Here is a 13,926-nt window from a genome sequence, read left to right on the forward strand (position 1 = left end):
GCGCCTCCGCCCCCGGACTCCTTCAGCCGGCCGCTGCGGCTGCTCCATTATGCCGGTGCTGCCGGGGAGGCGCGCCCGCTTCTCGCCGCTCGTGCCGCTGCTCCAGTTCTCCACGCAGGCGGGGCCGTTCGCTGCACCCCCGACGGGACCCTCGGCCCCGGCGCGGAGCGCCTCCTAAGCGGAGCAGCCCTTCGGAACCCCGAACTCGCCCTCCCGCCGGCTCGATCGCTCGCTCGCTCCGGGTCCCTTCTCCTGGCCCCTTCTCGGAGCAGCGGGTCGCGCACACGCAGGCGGAGCCTAACCGAGCCGTGCCCGAGGACCGCCGCCGCCGCCAAGCAGAGGAGAGCGGGGGTGGGGGCCGCGGGGGAGGGGTGGGGGGAGCACCATGCAGTTTGTATCCTGGGCAGTGGGATTACTACTCATGTTACTGGTGTGGGATCTGTTGGAGATGACCCTGCAGGCTGCAGCACTCTCGAAAACGAAACTGCACCCGCGACAAGGTAATGAGTACCCATCACCCATGTGTCCGAGTTTGCCCCTCGCCTCCAGGACCCCTCATGCCCTGATCCTCCCAGCGCCCGCCCGGCTCGGACACCGGAGGGCAGCAGGACCCGCGGGCTGGTCCTTTTCCTCGAAAGAAGCCTCCCCCTTCCTTGCCCGCGGTATCTGTAACTCGCCTTTTGTATTTTGCAGCTAATGGCTAGTGATTGACACTTTGGTGCCGGCTTTCTAATTCCCCCTCCCAGGCCGCCCCCCACCCCTCCCTCCCCTACCCGGCCAGGCTGGGGTTTAACCTGATCTCCAGCCCCAAAGCTACCTAGCTGCTCCGAGCCCCACCGGTGGAAGGTGGAGGGCAGCGGGGCGGATTTTGACAGGCAGAAAGAACTCTATTGAGATAAGACGGGGGTGAATGCCTCCCCCCCCCCCCATCTCCCTTCTCTCCCTCCTACCCTTCCGCCCTCCCTTTAATCAAGCTCGGAGGAAACTTGAATTGTGCATTTGTCTGCGTTGCTTTGCAGTTAAACTGTTGGAAAGTCTGAGTGAATATGAGATCGTGTCCCCCACCCGAGTGAATGCCCTCGGAGAAGCTTTTCCCACGAACATGCACTTCAAAAGAAGACGTAGGAGCATTAATTCTGACACTGACCCCTGGCCCGCCGCTGCCTCCTCTACCTCCTTCCCCTCCTCCTCCTCCTCCTCCTCCCAGGCGCACTATCGACTCTCCGCCTTCGGGCAGCAGTTTCTATTTAATCTCACAGCCCATGCCGGATTTATCGCCCCACTTTTCACTGTCACCCTCCTCGGAGAACCCGGGGTTAACCAAACAAAGTTTTACGCCGAAGAGGACACTGAGCTCAAGCACTGTTTCTATAGAGGACATGTCAATACCAAGTCCGAGCACACAGCTGTAATAAGCCTCTGTTCAGGAATGGTAAGTGCTCCCTTCCTTTCCTCGAGGCCTCCTTCTCCGTTTACTGACGTCTTAATTGCCCTCTGATCTTTGTAACCCACGGTCTGGGTGCTGGGGCGGGGGCAGATGCCTTTAAAACTTCCTGGACGGGCATCCATCTCTTGTCACATCTGTAGGCACTCTGTCACAAGTGAGCCACAACAAAATACATTGAGCCAACTATGTGCAAATCCACCAGCACTTAAAAGCCTACCATGTGCCAGGCCCTGTGCTAAGCGCTGGGGATACAAAGAAAGACAAAAGACAGCCCCTGCCTTCAGGGAGCTCAGTGTCTAATAAGGGACACAAAGATCCAGCTGTGTACAAACAAGATAAGGACCGGATAAATTGGAGATAATCTTAGGATTCCGGAGGATGGAGAGATGAGGAATGATAATATCTATGAAAGAGACCCCCTGCCCTCAAAGAGCATACAGTAGCGACCCTAGATCTGTTTCGATGTTTAAATGCACATTTATCGAGATGCAGTTCTGTTTCCTTCTACCCAGCACTGTAATTTTGCCTGGGAGCGTCCAGTAAAACTAAATCCATGTGGAGTTGTTTGGGTGGTTATTACTAGAGGGGAGAAGTTGAGGGAATGGGCGGACCCGCGGCTTTACTGGTGGTCAGGCATCGTCTCCAGGCTGTGAAGGAGGCAGAGGGCTCCATTCCCAGCAGCTGGAAGAGGGAGCTTCTTGGGACGGGACAGGACGAAACTGGAAGGGAAGGGAAGGGGAAGGGGAGAGAGAGGCAGAGGGTTTGTGCGGTGTTTCCTCTCTGGGAGGGACCCAGTTCTTTTCAGATTAGTTGGACTGACGACGTGACCGACCATCACTCAAGGAACCCAAGGGAGGATTGATGGGTTCAGAGAGGGGAGGGACACAAGGAATAAGAGAGGGGGCGGGGCGGGAAGGGGCTCGCTCGGGGCCAAGGGGAGGAGCTGGGTCCGGACGCGTTTAATTAAGGCGGAGGCCATGGAAAAGCCCCCACAGTCTGCCAGGAGGCACCCTGCACCCAGTCGGCGGGGCTCTGAGAAGAGTGGTTAGAGAAGCCAGGGGGAGGGCTGGGGGCGAGGTTTCACCGAGTTCCTTCAGGGGACTGGACACCCAACAGAGACTGGTTGGGGTGGGGGTGAGGGAAGGAGGGAGGCAGGGCCAGGAGGGGGAGCTGGAGTCTCAAATTTCATTTGGGGAGGAGGAAGGGACTGCCGGCTCCCCGGGCAGGCGGCAGCTGCGCATTTGCTGGGGTACTTTGCCCCCCCACCCCCGACCTGCAGCCTTTGGTGTATAAGCTCTTGGGAGGGGCAAGGTGCTGTCCGCTTGGAAAGGGGTGAAGAGATTTCGGGATAGAGCAGGGAGGATAGTCTCAGCATCCCAGGACAGCTTTGTATTTTTGCAACGCACTTAGTGACGCAGAAACTTTTCTGGGCGGCATTTTCCAATTGTACTGGGCGATGGGTTAGGTAGGGTCTCAGACTCTCCCCCGAGGGACAATTCTGCTAACAGAGAGTAGCTTCCTTGCCTCCCCTTCCCTGCTCCCCTTCCCTTTTCTCTTGGAGGGGTTTCCTTCGACTTACCCCTGCCCCGAAGGTACTCAGTCCCTCCTTCCTGGGCTGGAGAGTAACCCAGGTGTCCAGCTGTGGGCAGCACCCGGGGGCCCTGCGAGTTTGAGGCAGGTTTGGTGCACAGTCGTCCCATCTTGCTGAAAGCAAGGGCAGAGCCCCCGGACAGCTAGGTACCCTTTCCTAAGCTGAGGAGCGAACGCCTGCTGCAGCAGCCAGACGCGTAGAGTTGTTGTGATTGTGTTTGGGTGGGCGGAGACGGGACTTGGGCGCTGAGGGGGGTGCGGTGAATCATCCCGCCCCCAGCCAGAGGGCAAAAGATCAGCCTCTGTTGGTGGTGCCCTGGGAGAGTATTCGATGGGAAGTCAAGGCTAGGCCGTGTGCCAAACTCTTCCAGACCCCCCTGAAAGCCTCAGCCCGAATTCTACCTGGATCCCAGGACCAAGGGGAGGGAATTGAGGGTTTAAATGCCCAAACTCCAAACAACCTAAAGTCTCCTCCCGCTCCGGGATAAATCCCAAGGATGCCTTTAAGACTTAAGAATGGTCCAGATATGAGGCTTTCCACTAATATCGGGTAGAGTTTTCCTCGATGGGGGTAGTGGTGGTGGTGTTATTCTGTACTTGGCTGCCTTTCCTCTTACTCCATTAAATAAACCAGATATTCAGTACCTAATATATGTGCTGCAGGTGTTGGGATTAGCTGTAGGATTCAGAAGAGTTTAAAAGGAAAAACCCTGTCTCCAAGAAGCTTGAATTTCATTATGTTTAACTTGTAAGGTCAAAACCTTTTGGGAATTCTTGGCGCGTACTAAGCCTTTAATAAATGCTTTTTGACTGACTGGAAGGTAAGTATGTTAAGTCTAAACTGTGATCTGTTACCTATAAGCTCCCTGAGGGCAGGGACAGTTACTATCCTGCTTTGTATCTCCAAGACTCAAAACAGTGCTTGGCCCATTGTCCACCTTAATCCAGGCTGTTGATCCCATCGTGAACAACAGGGACCTTGCTTATCAAGATGTGTTTCAGGGACAGAAAGTGAAGGTGAGCCATGTAGGGGCCCAGATTGCCCTGGCCAGATTTCGGAGGTCCTTTGATGACCCCAAACCTTCTCAGAAACAATGCTTAATATGCGTAATGAATGATCAGTAAATTAAAGCTGCAGGCTGCTCTGCCCCCAGCCCATCTCAGTCTCCAACCCTAAGATAAGTGGAGGTACAGCCACCGCAGTTTGGTGTCTTGTCTTCTTGATCTACAGATAAAAGGGAAAAAGTTAGAACAATGGTGGAATTCTACCTTTGGGAGCCACTAAGAGGGCTGTTGGTTCACTGGGGAAGCAATGATCTATGTGAACAGTTTTGCTATCCTAAAATCACAGATGTCAAGCTGGAAGGTCATCCAGTCCAGCCTCCTCTTATTTTCATATTGGAAACTGAATCCCAGAGGAGTGAAGTGACTTCCCCAAGGTCACACAGGTAGGAGGTGGCTGGCAGGCAGATTTTGAATACAATCCCTTTAATTTCAAATCTCCCCTTTTTACCTTGCTTCATCACTTATTACTTGTGTGATTTTATTTAACTTCTCTGGTTCTCACTTTTCTCATCTGTAAAATGAAAGGTTAGTGTAGATGATCTCTAAAGTCCTTTCCAGCTTAAAAATCCATTATTCTTAACTTCTGCCTCCTCCAAGTGATAGAGAGGAAAGACTGATTATGCTGGCCATGTTGAGGCTTTGATCATGATAAAGCCAAAGCACTGAACTCTTTCAGCTTCATTTTCTGTATCTGGAAAATAGGAGGGTAGAGATAGATTATCTCTCAGGTTCCTTCCTGATCCGAATACGTCATCCTGTGGTGTCCCCTCCCCCAAAATGATACAGAGAAACTAGAATAAAAGAAAGAAAAAAAAAATCTGTCTCCCCAGGAAGCTTGGCCCAGAGGAAGGACTGTTGGATATGGAGTCAGGAAGACCTGGGTGCAGATGTGCCTGTTACTGTCTAACTAGCTGTGAGCATAAGTAAATCATTCAAGTTTCCATTTCCTTATCTGTAAGATGGGCACAGTTACAGTTGTAATACCTGTGTCTGGGTTTTTGTGAAGCTCCATTGTGATGTGTGTATGTAATGGTTTGTAGCTTTTTAAAGACCAGAAACATTAAATCACTTTACCCAAGATCACAGCTAGGAAAAGGCAGAGCCAGACTGTAAGCCTGGGGCCTTGAATTCTGGATACTTCACAAAGAGCCCTAGGACTGGAATTCAAAGATACAGGGTCAGATGCTTCCTTTGATTCTTACTGCTGCCCGTAGGACATTAGCCATGTTACTTAGTCTTCTTTGGCCTCAGTTTCCTCATTTGGTCAAGGAAGGGATTGGACTAGATGATCTTTAAGGACCCTTCCTGCTGTAGATCTGGATTCCCATAATTAGTAGAGGATGAATGGTGAATAAAATAGGTCACAAACCCTGCTCTTAATATTGTAAGCTCTTCAAACTTGAAGACAGGGACCTCGTGTTATTGATATTTTTATCTCCACTAATACATAGTGCATTGTGAGTAGTGGGTACAAATCAGTATTGGCTGTTTTATGTAATTGCCCATAAGCCTGGTTAGCCTACCCTCTTCCCTAGGAACTGTTATTTCATGAATTGAAACTAACCTTGATGGAGTGATAGAGATGGACTAGCATTAGTTGTGTGTGGGTGACCATGGAAGGATGTGAGTACATATCACACATTCACTGCCTTGGGGGAGACGTGGAGGATGAGTTTTCTCTGGTACCTGGCAATTGCTAGTTCCATCTCTGTCTCTCTGTGTCTCTCTGTCTCTCTGTGTCTCTCCCTCTCTCTGTGTCTCTCCCTCTCTCTGTGTCTCTCCCTCTCTCTGTGTCTCTCCCTCTGTGTGTGTCTCTCCTCTGTGTGTGTGTCTCTCTCTCTGTCTCTGTCTCTCTCTGTGTCTCTCTCTGTGTCTCTCTGTCTCTCTCTGTCTCTCTCTGTGTCTCTCTGTCTCTGTCTCTCTCTGTGTCTCTCTCTCTGTCTCTGTGTCTCTGTCTCTCTCTCTGTCTCTATCTCTCTGTCTCTCCCTCTGTCTCTCTCTCTCTCTGTCTCTCTCTCTGTCTCTATCTCTCTGTCTCTATCTCTCTGTCTCTCTCTCTCTGTCTCTCTCTCTGTCTCTATCTCTCTGTCTCTATCTCTCTGTCTCTCTGTCTGTCTCTCTGTCTGTCTCTGTCTGTCTGTCTGTCTGTCTCTCTCTGTCTCTGTCTCTGTCTCTGTCTCTCTCTCTCTCTCTCTCTCTCTCTGTCTCTCAGTCTCTCATTCCCCCTTGGAAAATGTAATAGTAGAATCATGTTAAAATAGAACATCAGCTACCTTGTAAATCAGCATATATTTTCCCTGGCCCCAAATTCCAATTTCAAAAACAGGAATCCATGCAATAATCTTTTTTAAGAAAATACAAAATTAAGAGCTCCACATGTATGACTCACTTTTGTCAGGTATAGTGTAGGTATAATTAGTGAATAGACACTGTCTTGAATTTAAATCCATACCAACTACATTTGTGGACCTGACCAAGTCACTTAACCTATGAATCTCAGTTTTCCCATCCATAAAATGGAAATAATAGCAATCTGTGTCAAGGTTGTTGTAAAGAACAAGCCAGATTAACACTTAAAGTGCTTTGCAAGTCATGTAAATGCTGCCTATTAAGTAGATTTAGAATGGCCTGAGAAGCTCATCATGGTCCGTCCCTCATTTTAGAGATAAGGAAACTGAGCCTTAGCGAGAGACACTGACTATTGCAGATTCACCCAGTGTTAGAGATGGGAGAAAAGAATTGTATTTTTAACTTGGTGTGTGGATATTTCCATATTTGCCACCTTTAAAGCAAAATGAAATTCCTTTCTCAGAACCCCAAAATGTTAAGTGACTAAAAATCTCCCCTGCCTTCCTTCTCTTTCTCTCTTTCTCCTTTCTCCTTTCTATTCTGTTTTGAAACATCATGTAATCCCCCCACCCCATCCCGGCCTCATCCAATACACTTCCTGACTTCTTAAAAGTAAAACAGGTAAAAAGATTACTGTTCATAGTAGTCATCTTTACACTTCAGCAGCTGGCTGATTTTTAAGAGAGAGATGATTCTGAACTTTGATACGTTAGAAATAATGTTGTAATAGAGCAGCAAGGTGTGCTGGTAAATGTTTAACAACCATCTCTCCAAGAAAAGTGATACTTTTAAACTTTGATACACATTAACATTTTCTCCATCATTTTCTTAAGTCTAGACAATGAGAAAAAATAAACAAGTCAAGCCCTGATTTGTAACAGTTGTCGATTTCTGAGGCTTAAATGTTCACCCTGAAAATTTAACAATCAGCTCTGTTTGAGCTGGCTCTGGATGGCCTGGGTTCCAATTCCATCTCTGATACTTGCTAACTGTGTGAGTCTCAGTTTTGTTATCTGTAAATTGGGGATAATAACAATAGTAATTGCCTTATAAGATTGTCAGGAGGCTCAGAAATGAAAATGGCTAGAGAGCATTTTTAGAAACCTTAAAACCCAATTTAAGTGTCAATTGTTTCATTTGATCCTGATTTTTTTTTTCTGTTTTAAGTTGTCCTCATTTATAATCTTATAGTTGTGTATTGGGTGGGGAAATACTCAGTTTGATTTTAATATGGAAAAGACTGAGGAAAACTGTACACCCTTTGATTAATTCCCTTTGTTTCATGATTAGAAAGCTGTTAACCAGAAGAGTCAGGATTTGAATCCAGGTTTTCTGACTCTAAATCCAACGTTCTTTCCACGAAACTGAATGAATGAATGAATGCACTTAGGTACTTATTTTATGATATGTCATAAGCGCTGTGGGTAGAAATGCAAAATGGAGGCAGTCCCTGCCCTTGAGGACCTTATATCCTAATAGGGGGAGGGTTTGTAACTGGTGTGTGTGTGTGTGTGTGTGTGTGTGTGTGTGTGTGTGTGTGTGTGATCGACCCCTTTCATGGTTTGGTGAAGTTATAGATATCTCAGAATAATTTTTTTGAATTCACAATTGAAGGAAATGCTAAATTTCAGTTAGAGTTTATTGAAAAATAAAGATGTATTTTTCTGTTTAAATTCACAGTCCCCCCCCCCCAAATTAGGGACTGTAGTTTAAGACACCTGACAATAAGGGATGACTGATCATGATAGGGGTAGCTGAAGAAGGATTTTTTTTTCTAGAAAATTTGTTCATAATGCTTATTCCTTAGGAAAGGGGGAAGGGAATAGCATTTATGTTGCCCCTACTATGTGCCAGGCACTGTGCTAAGCAGTTTTCCAAATATTCTATCAACCTCCAAATATCTTGGCAAGGTAGGTATTATACCATTTTCACTTGTTTATTTTTGGTTGCTTTTAAGTCCTGTCCGACTCTTTGGGATCCAGGTTCTTCTCAACTCTAGGTCTAGTACTCTATTTATTGCACCACCAGCTAATCCTAGTATTCCATTGCACTGATACACCATAGGTGGTTCTGCCATTCCTTAGTAGTTGACCACATGGTTTGCTTCCAAGCTCTCTTGGTATTACCTAATGTGCTGGTAGGTCTGTTTTTGTACACATGGCTTTTACTGTCATCAGTAATCTTCACAGGATATAATCCTAGTAGGAGGACTGGCCAGTTCAAGGACTATGAATAGTCCTGTAATTTTTCATGAATCACTGCAGAGTTTTCCAAAACAGTGACCAATTCCCAGTGCTACCAAGCAAAGAATTCACCGCCAAACCTACCTTTCTCTTTCTCATTTCTGCCCCTCTGATCCCAAGCTGCTGACAATGAAAGATACCCTCTATCTAATGCTTTGAGATTCTAAAATACTTGATAGCAAATAGTGTCATACAGATCTGAGCTTCACAAAACATGTGTGTATGCATGTTTCATGAAATTGGAATGGAATTTTTTTGCATTTCTCATCAAAGATATAAAACTAAGAGGTATTTTTGAGGCTATCTACTTCTCCCGCCTTATTGTATAGATGCAAAACCAAACAAAAAGTCCTAGAGACAACAAGTGATATGCCCAAAGCCACATAGGTAGTGACTAGCAAAGCTGGGATTTGAACTGTGGTCTCACTGATGATCAAATCAGAGTTTGGATGTTTCAGGTAGTAGGGGCAGGAGACATCAAGAATCATCGAATATGAGAGTTGCAAAGGACCATCCAGTCCTTCCCATATTCCCCAATAGACCATACCTGGCAGAGGGTCAGCCAGCTTTTGCTTGAAGCATGATAAAATAAGCAAACTTTTATTTCCTTGCTTTGAACCCTTGTCTTCTATAAGCAAACACAGGAAGGATCTTGCCTTCAGAGATGGCTTCTCTTTTTCAGTGATTGTGGTTGGCTCTTTGTGGGCTGTGGACGGAGGTGAAATTGAACACTTCTTTCTCCCTGTTTGTTCTCAGCTGGGCACATTCCGGTCTCACGATGGGGACTATTTTATAGAGCCACTGCTTCTCCTAGATGGCCAAGAATATGATGATGAACACAACAAACCCCATGTTGTTTATCGGCGAATCGCTCCTAGTCAAGACTCAGCTGCCAGAAGACGGACCTGTGAGACAAAAGGTAACTTGATTGAATTCATAACAGTAAACTGTGACTCATCTGATGTGGCTAATCCCCAGAGGTACCTTAGAAGATAGATACCTGGCCCTTGAAGCCAGAGTCTACCTGTATAGTTGACATTCCCCTCAATTTCTCCTAAGGAAATTTTATTTTATTTTGTTTTTACAGAGGCAACATGGTAGAGAGAGTACTAGGCTTATAGTTCAGGAAGTCCTGGGTTTAAGTCTGAATTCTAGCCTTTATTAGCTCTGTGACCTTGGGCCTGTCACTTAACCCTAGGGACTCCAAATAGCTCCCTAGGATTTCTCTCATAAACCATAGGTGACTTGCAACCTTGCCTCGGTAGCTCTGAATATTGGCGGGTACCCTGACCCTGAAGAAATCACAGATCTTACACTTGTTTATGCATTTCTAACTATGATGCTGTATCAACCATGAAAATGGCCCCTTTCTGTCAACCCACAGAACCTGGCTTCTGAGATTCTCCCTGATCTCTTTATTAATTGTGGACACATTGTGGACACAGTGTCTTCTTTATACTGGTGTGTATTTAATGTTGTGTTGTCTGAGGAAGCATGACTGCAGACAAAGCCATGGAATGTATAGTTGGCTGGGAATCAGATTTTAATTTCTTCACTTCCTGTTTGTTTTTTTTAAGTCCTAGACAGTTTTGGGCAGTTAGGTGACACAGTGGTAAGAGCATCAGGCTTGTAGTCAGGAAGACCTGAGTTCAAATCCAACCTTAGACACTTACTAGCTATATGACCCTAGGCAAGTCACTTAACCTTGTTTGCCTCAGTTTCCTCTTCTGTAAAATGAGCTGGAGAAGGGTATGACAAATCATTCCAGTATCTTTGCTAAGAAAACTTCAAATGGGGTCATAAAGAGTTGGACGCAATTGAAAACAACTAAACAAAAAAGACAGTTTCTTTGCAACACTGGTGGATGTAGTACAAAGCCTTTCCTCCTTTCACAAGTTCAGACCCTAATAGCTCTTTTCTTAGCCTTATATTCTTTAATCAGTAATTCTATGCCAGGCCTTCATTTTTCATCATTTCCCACATTATGGGGCACTTATCTTTACATTTGTAACTATTTAAATCAGTGGTTCTTAACCTATCAGTCAACAATCACCAAGCATTTTTAAGCACTTTCTAGGCATTGTGCTAAATGCTAAGGTTATAAAAAAAGACAAAAAACAGTTGTTGCTCTCATGGAGCTCCTGGTCTTGTTAGGGGGAGTGTCCATCAGCAGATTTCTGTGGGTCCATGAATTTGGATGAGAAAAAAAAATGACATCTTTAGGTTTATTATGCTCTAACTAAAATCAAGCATTTCCTTCAATTATTTAGAACCGTTATTATTAGAAGGGGACCATAGGTTTCCCCAGACTGCCAAAGGGGTCCATGATCTAAATGGTCTCTGTATTTGACAATAAATACTATTCAAATGAAGATCCCCAGGCTTCCTGCTTCCAAATATGAGTGTGTGTGTGTATTTAGAATTAAGTTGGAAGGGACCATAGAGGTCATACAGTTCAACCCTCTCATCTAACACATGGGAAAATAGAGGCTCAGAGAAGCTGTGAAGTCATAGGTTAAGAGTTGAAGAGACCCTCAGAGGCCACTGCATTTTACGGATGAGAAAACTGAGGTTAAGTAATTTGTCCTTCCAAGGCTGCACAAGCATTTAGTCTACAAGCGTTTAAGTGCCTACTAAGTGCTGGTGTATACTAAGTACTGGAGGTACAAATGCAATAAAGTAAATGATCCCCATTCATGAGGAATTTCTTTTTGTAACAGGGGCTTAGATTCTAACGGTAATAAGTAGCAGAGCCAGGAATTGAAGCCAAGTCAAGAGGAGTACAGTACAGTAAAAGAAACACTGCATTTAGAGTCAGAAGACCTAGGCTCAAATTCTGCTTTTGACTACTTAAAGCTTCTTTGGTTTCTCAGTTTCCTAATCTGTAAAAATGAAGTTGGGATAAATCAGGGGTTCTCAACCTGAGTTTCAGGAACTTCTGGGGTGATAAAGAAAAATATTTTGTCTGTTGTCTCTTAACACAATTGGTTTCCATTGTAGTCCTTTGTATCTTATTTTATGCATTTAAAAGCATTATTCTGGAAAGGGGCCTCTGGGCTTTATCAGGCTGTTACCTGAGAGGTCCAGGACACAATTAAGGTGAAAAATTTCTGCAGGATATGGCCTGTGAGGTCTCTGTTGGTTCCAAATCTGTGATCAGGTACCCTTCCCACTTCCCTGTATCACCTTCCCATTTTCATGATCTTGTGAAAATTTGCTTTTCCATTCATTTTGGGGTGCTGCCTGCCCTCAACTTATCCCACTAATCCATTAAATTCTGTGGCCTTGTAGGGTTTTCCCATCTTCCCCAATTTCTTGTGCTTTGTTTGTGCTACTGTGACCAAATTGGATGTGCCTGGAGGAAAAATAATTGTGTTTGCTTCGATTTTCCTGTGCTTAGTGGCAGGGACTCAAAAGTATTTGTTCCATTTCTTTTGCAGTTTAGATAGTTTTTTGTCCACTACCACCAGCTTCTGGTGTTGTAGAGCCAACTCGATATGTTGAACCCTCATCTGGGTGGCCACAGTGAGCAGGCCTTTGCTGAGTGAGCCTTTCTTCTTGATCTCCCAAATCTCCAGCAGCTTCTGCATCATTTGATCCATTGTTTAAACGCACAGTAGGGCAGAAGTTCTTGGAGGTGCTTTTATATCAGGGAAGCCTCAGTTTGCCTGTGAAAGCCAGGTGTTCCAAGTACGTCAGGTTGGTGTGAACCTTTACTGTCTCTTGTTGAGCTGGTATGCTCAGTGGTACTCCTCCAAGACTGATGGGATGCTAAAAAGTGATCTGATTTCTTTCTGTGTAGCTGTGTTGTTGCTATCAGGCTCTGGGGAATGATTGATGGCTATTTTTAAATTGTTATCATTTGTTACTTTAAATTCTACAAATTGGGCTGTATCAGTCAGTGGGGATTCATAAGCATCTCTAGGGTGGAAGCTGGCCATTAGCTATAAAGTTATTCTAAGCATGATTTGTAGGAACCCAAAGAAGAATCCATTTCCCCCTAAAACAAAAGGTTGGGAATTCAGGGTGATACCATAAATTAAAGCCCTCAGTAGACACTTTGACCTTCTGTTCCTACTCTGATTCATTATTGACTTCTTCCACTTGAATTCAGCAAACCTTTATTGCAGATCTACTGTGTGCCAGGTACTCTCCTAGTGCCTAGACACTAAGTACCTGCCCATGACTCTTTCCCTCCCATTAGGCTGGAGGCAGTGTGGTGTAATAAAAAGAAAGCTGGTCTTAAGTCAGAGAGGCTGGGTTTCAAACTGTGCATGAGTTTGAAGACAAACTCCTTTGACTATTCAATGCCACCTTCCTAACCACAGAACCTATTTTTGGGTTCTCTTGGAGGTTTGTCTTTTGAAGACTGGTGAGGCAGCCCTGGCCTTTCCTAGCTTGGGAAATGGATCAGGAGCCCAGCCCAGTTTAGTTCCCCCCCCACCCCCAGCCAGTTTGAATGGTTCTTCCAAAGGTTGCTGCTGGACTATGCCACTCTGGTTTCTCTCTTCCAGCTGCTTCTGCTCCCCTTCTTTGAATTCAGATGCAGGAGGCTCAGAACAGTTGGAAAGAACCAAGGAATATGGCACAATCCATCAGCAGCCGTCGAAGGGACGGACGAGCAGGTCATGGAAACCACAGAAACAAGGTAGCCATTACCCACAGAGCAAAAATAGGAGGGAGGTGGGGAGATCCCCAGGGAGACTCATCAGGGATGCAACATGTTGTGTTCCGGCAACCTGTTAAGCTTTGGAGGTTCACCCTTGGCAGGTCAATCTTTTCTCCTGTGCTCATTTTATTTCCAGCTCTTTGTGTCTTTCTCCTTTCCATGACTGTAGAGTGTTAGAGATAGAAGGGATGATAGGGAAAGTTGAATCCAAAGCCATCCTTTTGCAGAGGAGGAAACTGAGTCCAGAGAGGTGAAGCAAGGTCCCGTAGGCAACAAATGTCTGAAGAAAATCCCTTTTCAGTATTCCCTCCACCAGACCATCCAGCCTAGTTTTGTTAGGATCTTCCTCTCTTGTCCCTCCTATCCCTGCTCATCTTTATATGACATGTGTGCATAGCTGCTTACATATCTGGGTTTACACCCGTTGGTCCCTTAAGTTTACATGTGTCCACCAAAGGCAGGGAGGGTGTCCTCTCTTCATGCCCCTCAGACTATGGGGCATCTATTGCAGTGACTGAATACCACCCCCAGCAGGGAAACCAAATGGTCGACTGAGATGAGCC

The 13,926-nt window shown here is 45.8% G+C and overlaps 1 protein-coding gene and 1 long non-coding RNA gene across 25 annotated transcripts in view; one reads left to right on the plus strand and one right to left on the minus strand.

Annotated features, from left to right (window-relative positions):
- Positions 1-3,164, minus strand: part of LOC140497613 (uncharacterized) — a 414,232-nt gene extending 411,068 nt beyond the window's left edge. For 17 of the 21 annotated variants that reach the window (XR_011964788.1, XR_011964787.1, XR_011964786.1 and 14 more), the window contains exon 1: positions 3,027-3,164. This is a non-coding gene — a long non-coding RNA (uncharacterized lncRNA). The remainder of the gene's footprint in view (positions 1-3,026) is intronic. The other 4 variants (XR_011964769.1, XR_011964770.1, XR_011964775.1 and 1 more) reach the window with 2 other exon arrangements.
- The window catches only part of ADAMTS9 (ADAM metallopeptidase with thrombospondin type 1 motif 9), a 197,033-nt gene continuing 183,466 nt past the window's right edge, over positions 360-13,926 (plus strand). For 3 of the 4 annotated variants that reach the window (XM_072598761.1, XM_072598760.1, XM_072598762.1), the window contains exons 1-3: positions 360-500; positions 1,020-1,432; positions 9,451-9,613. In XM_072598761.1, the coding sequence (XP_072454862.1) occupies positions 386-500; positions 1,020-1,432; positions 9,451-9,613 (691 nt within the window). In that variant the 5' untranslated portion in view covers positions 360-385. Of the gene's footprint in view, positions 501-1,019; positions 1,433-3,262; positions 4,486-9,450; positions 9,614-13,926 lie in introns of those variants that run through there. The other variant, XM_072598763.1, reaches the window with a different exon arrangement.

Source organism: Notamacropus eugenii, chromosome 3 (genome assembly GCF_028372415.1).
Source record: "Notamacropus eugenii isolate mMacEug1 chromosome 3, mMacEug1.pri_v2, whole genome shotgun sequence".
NCBI lineage: Eukaryota > Metazoa > Chordata > Mammalia > Diprotodontia > Macropodidae > Notamacropus > Notamacropus eugenii.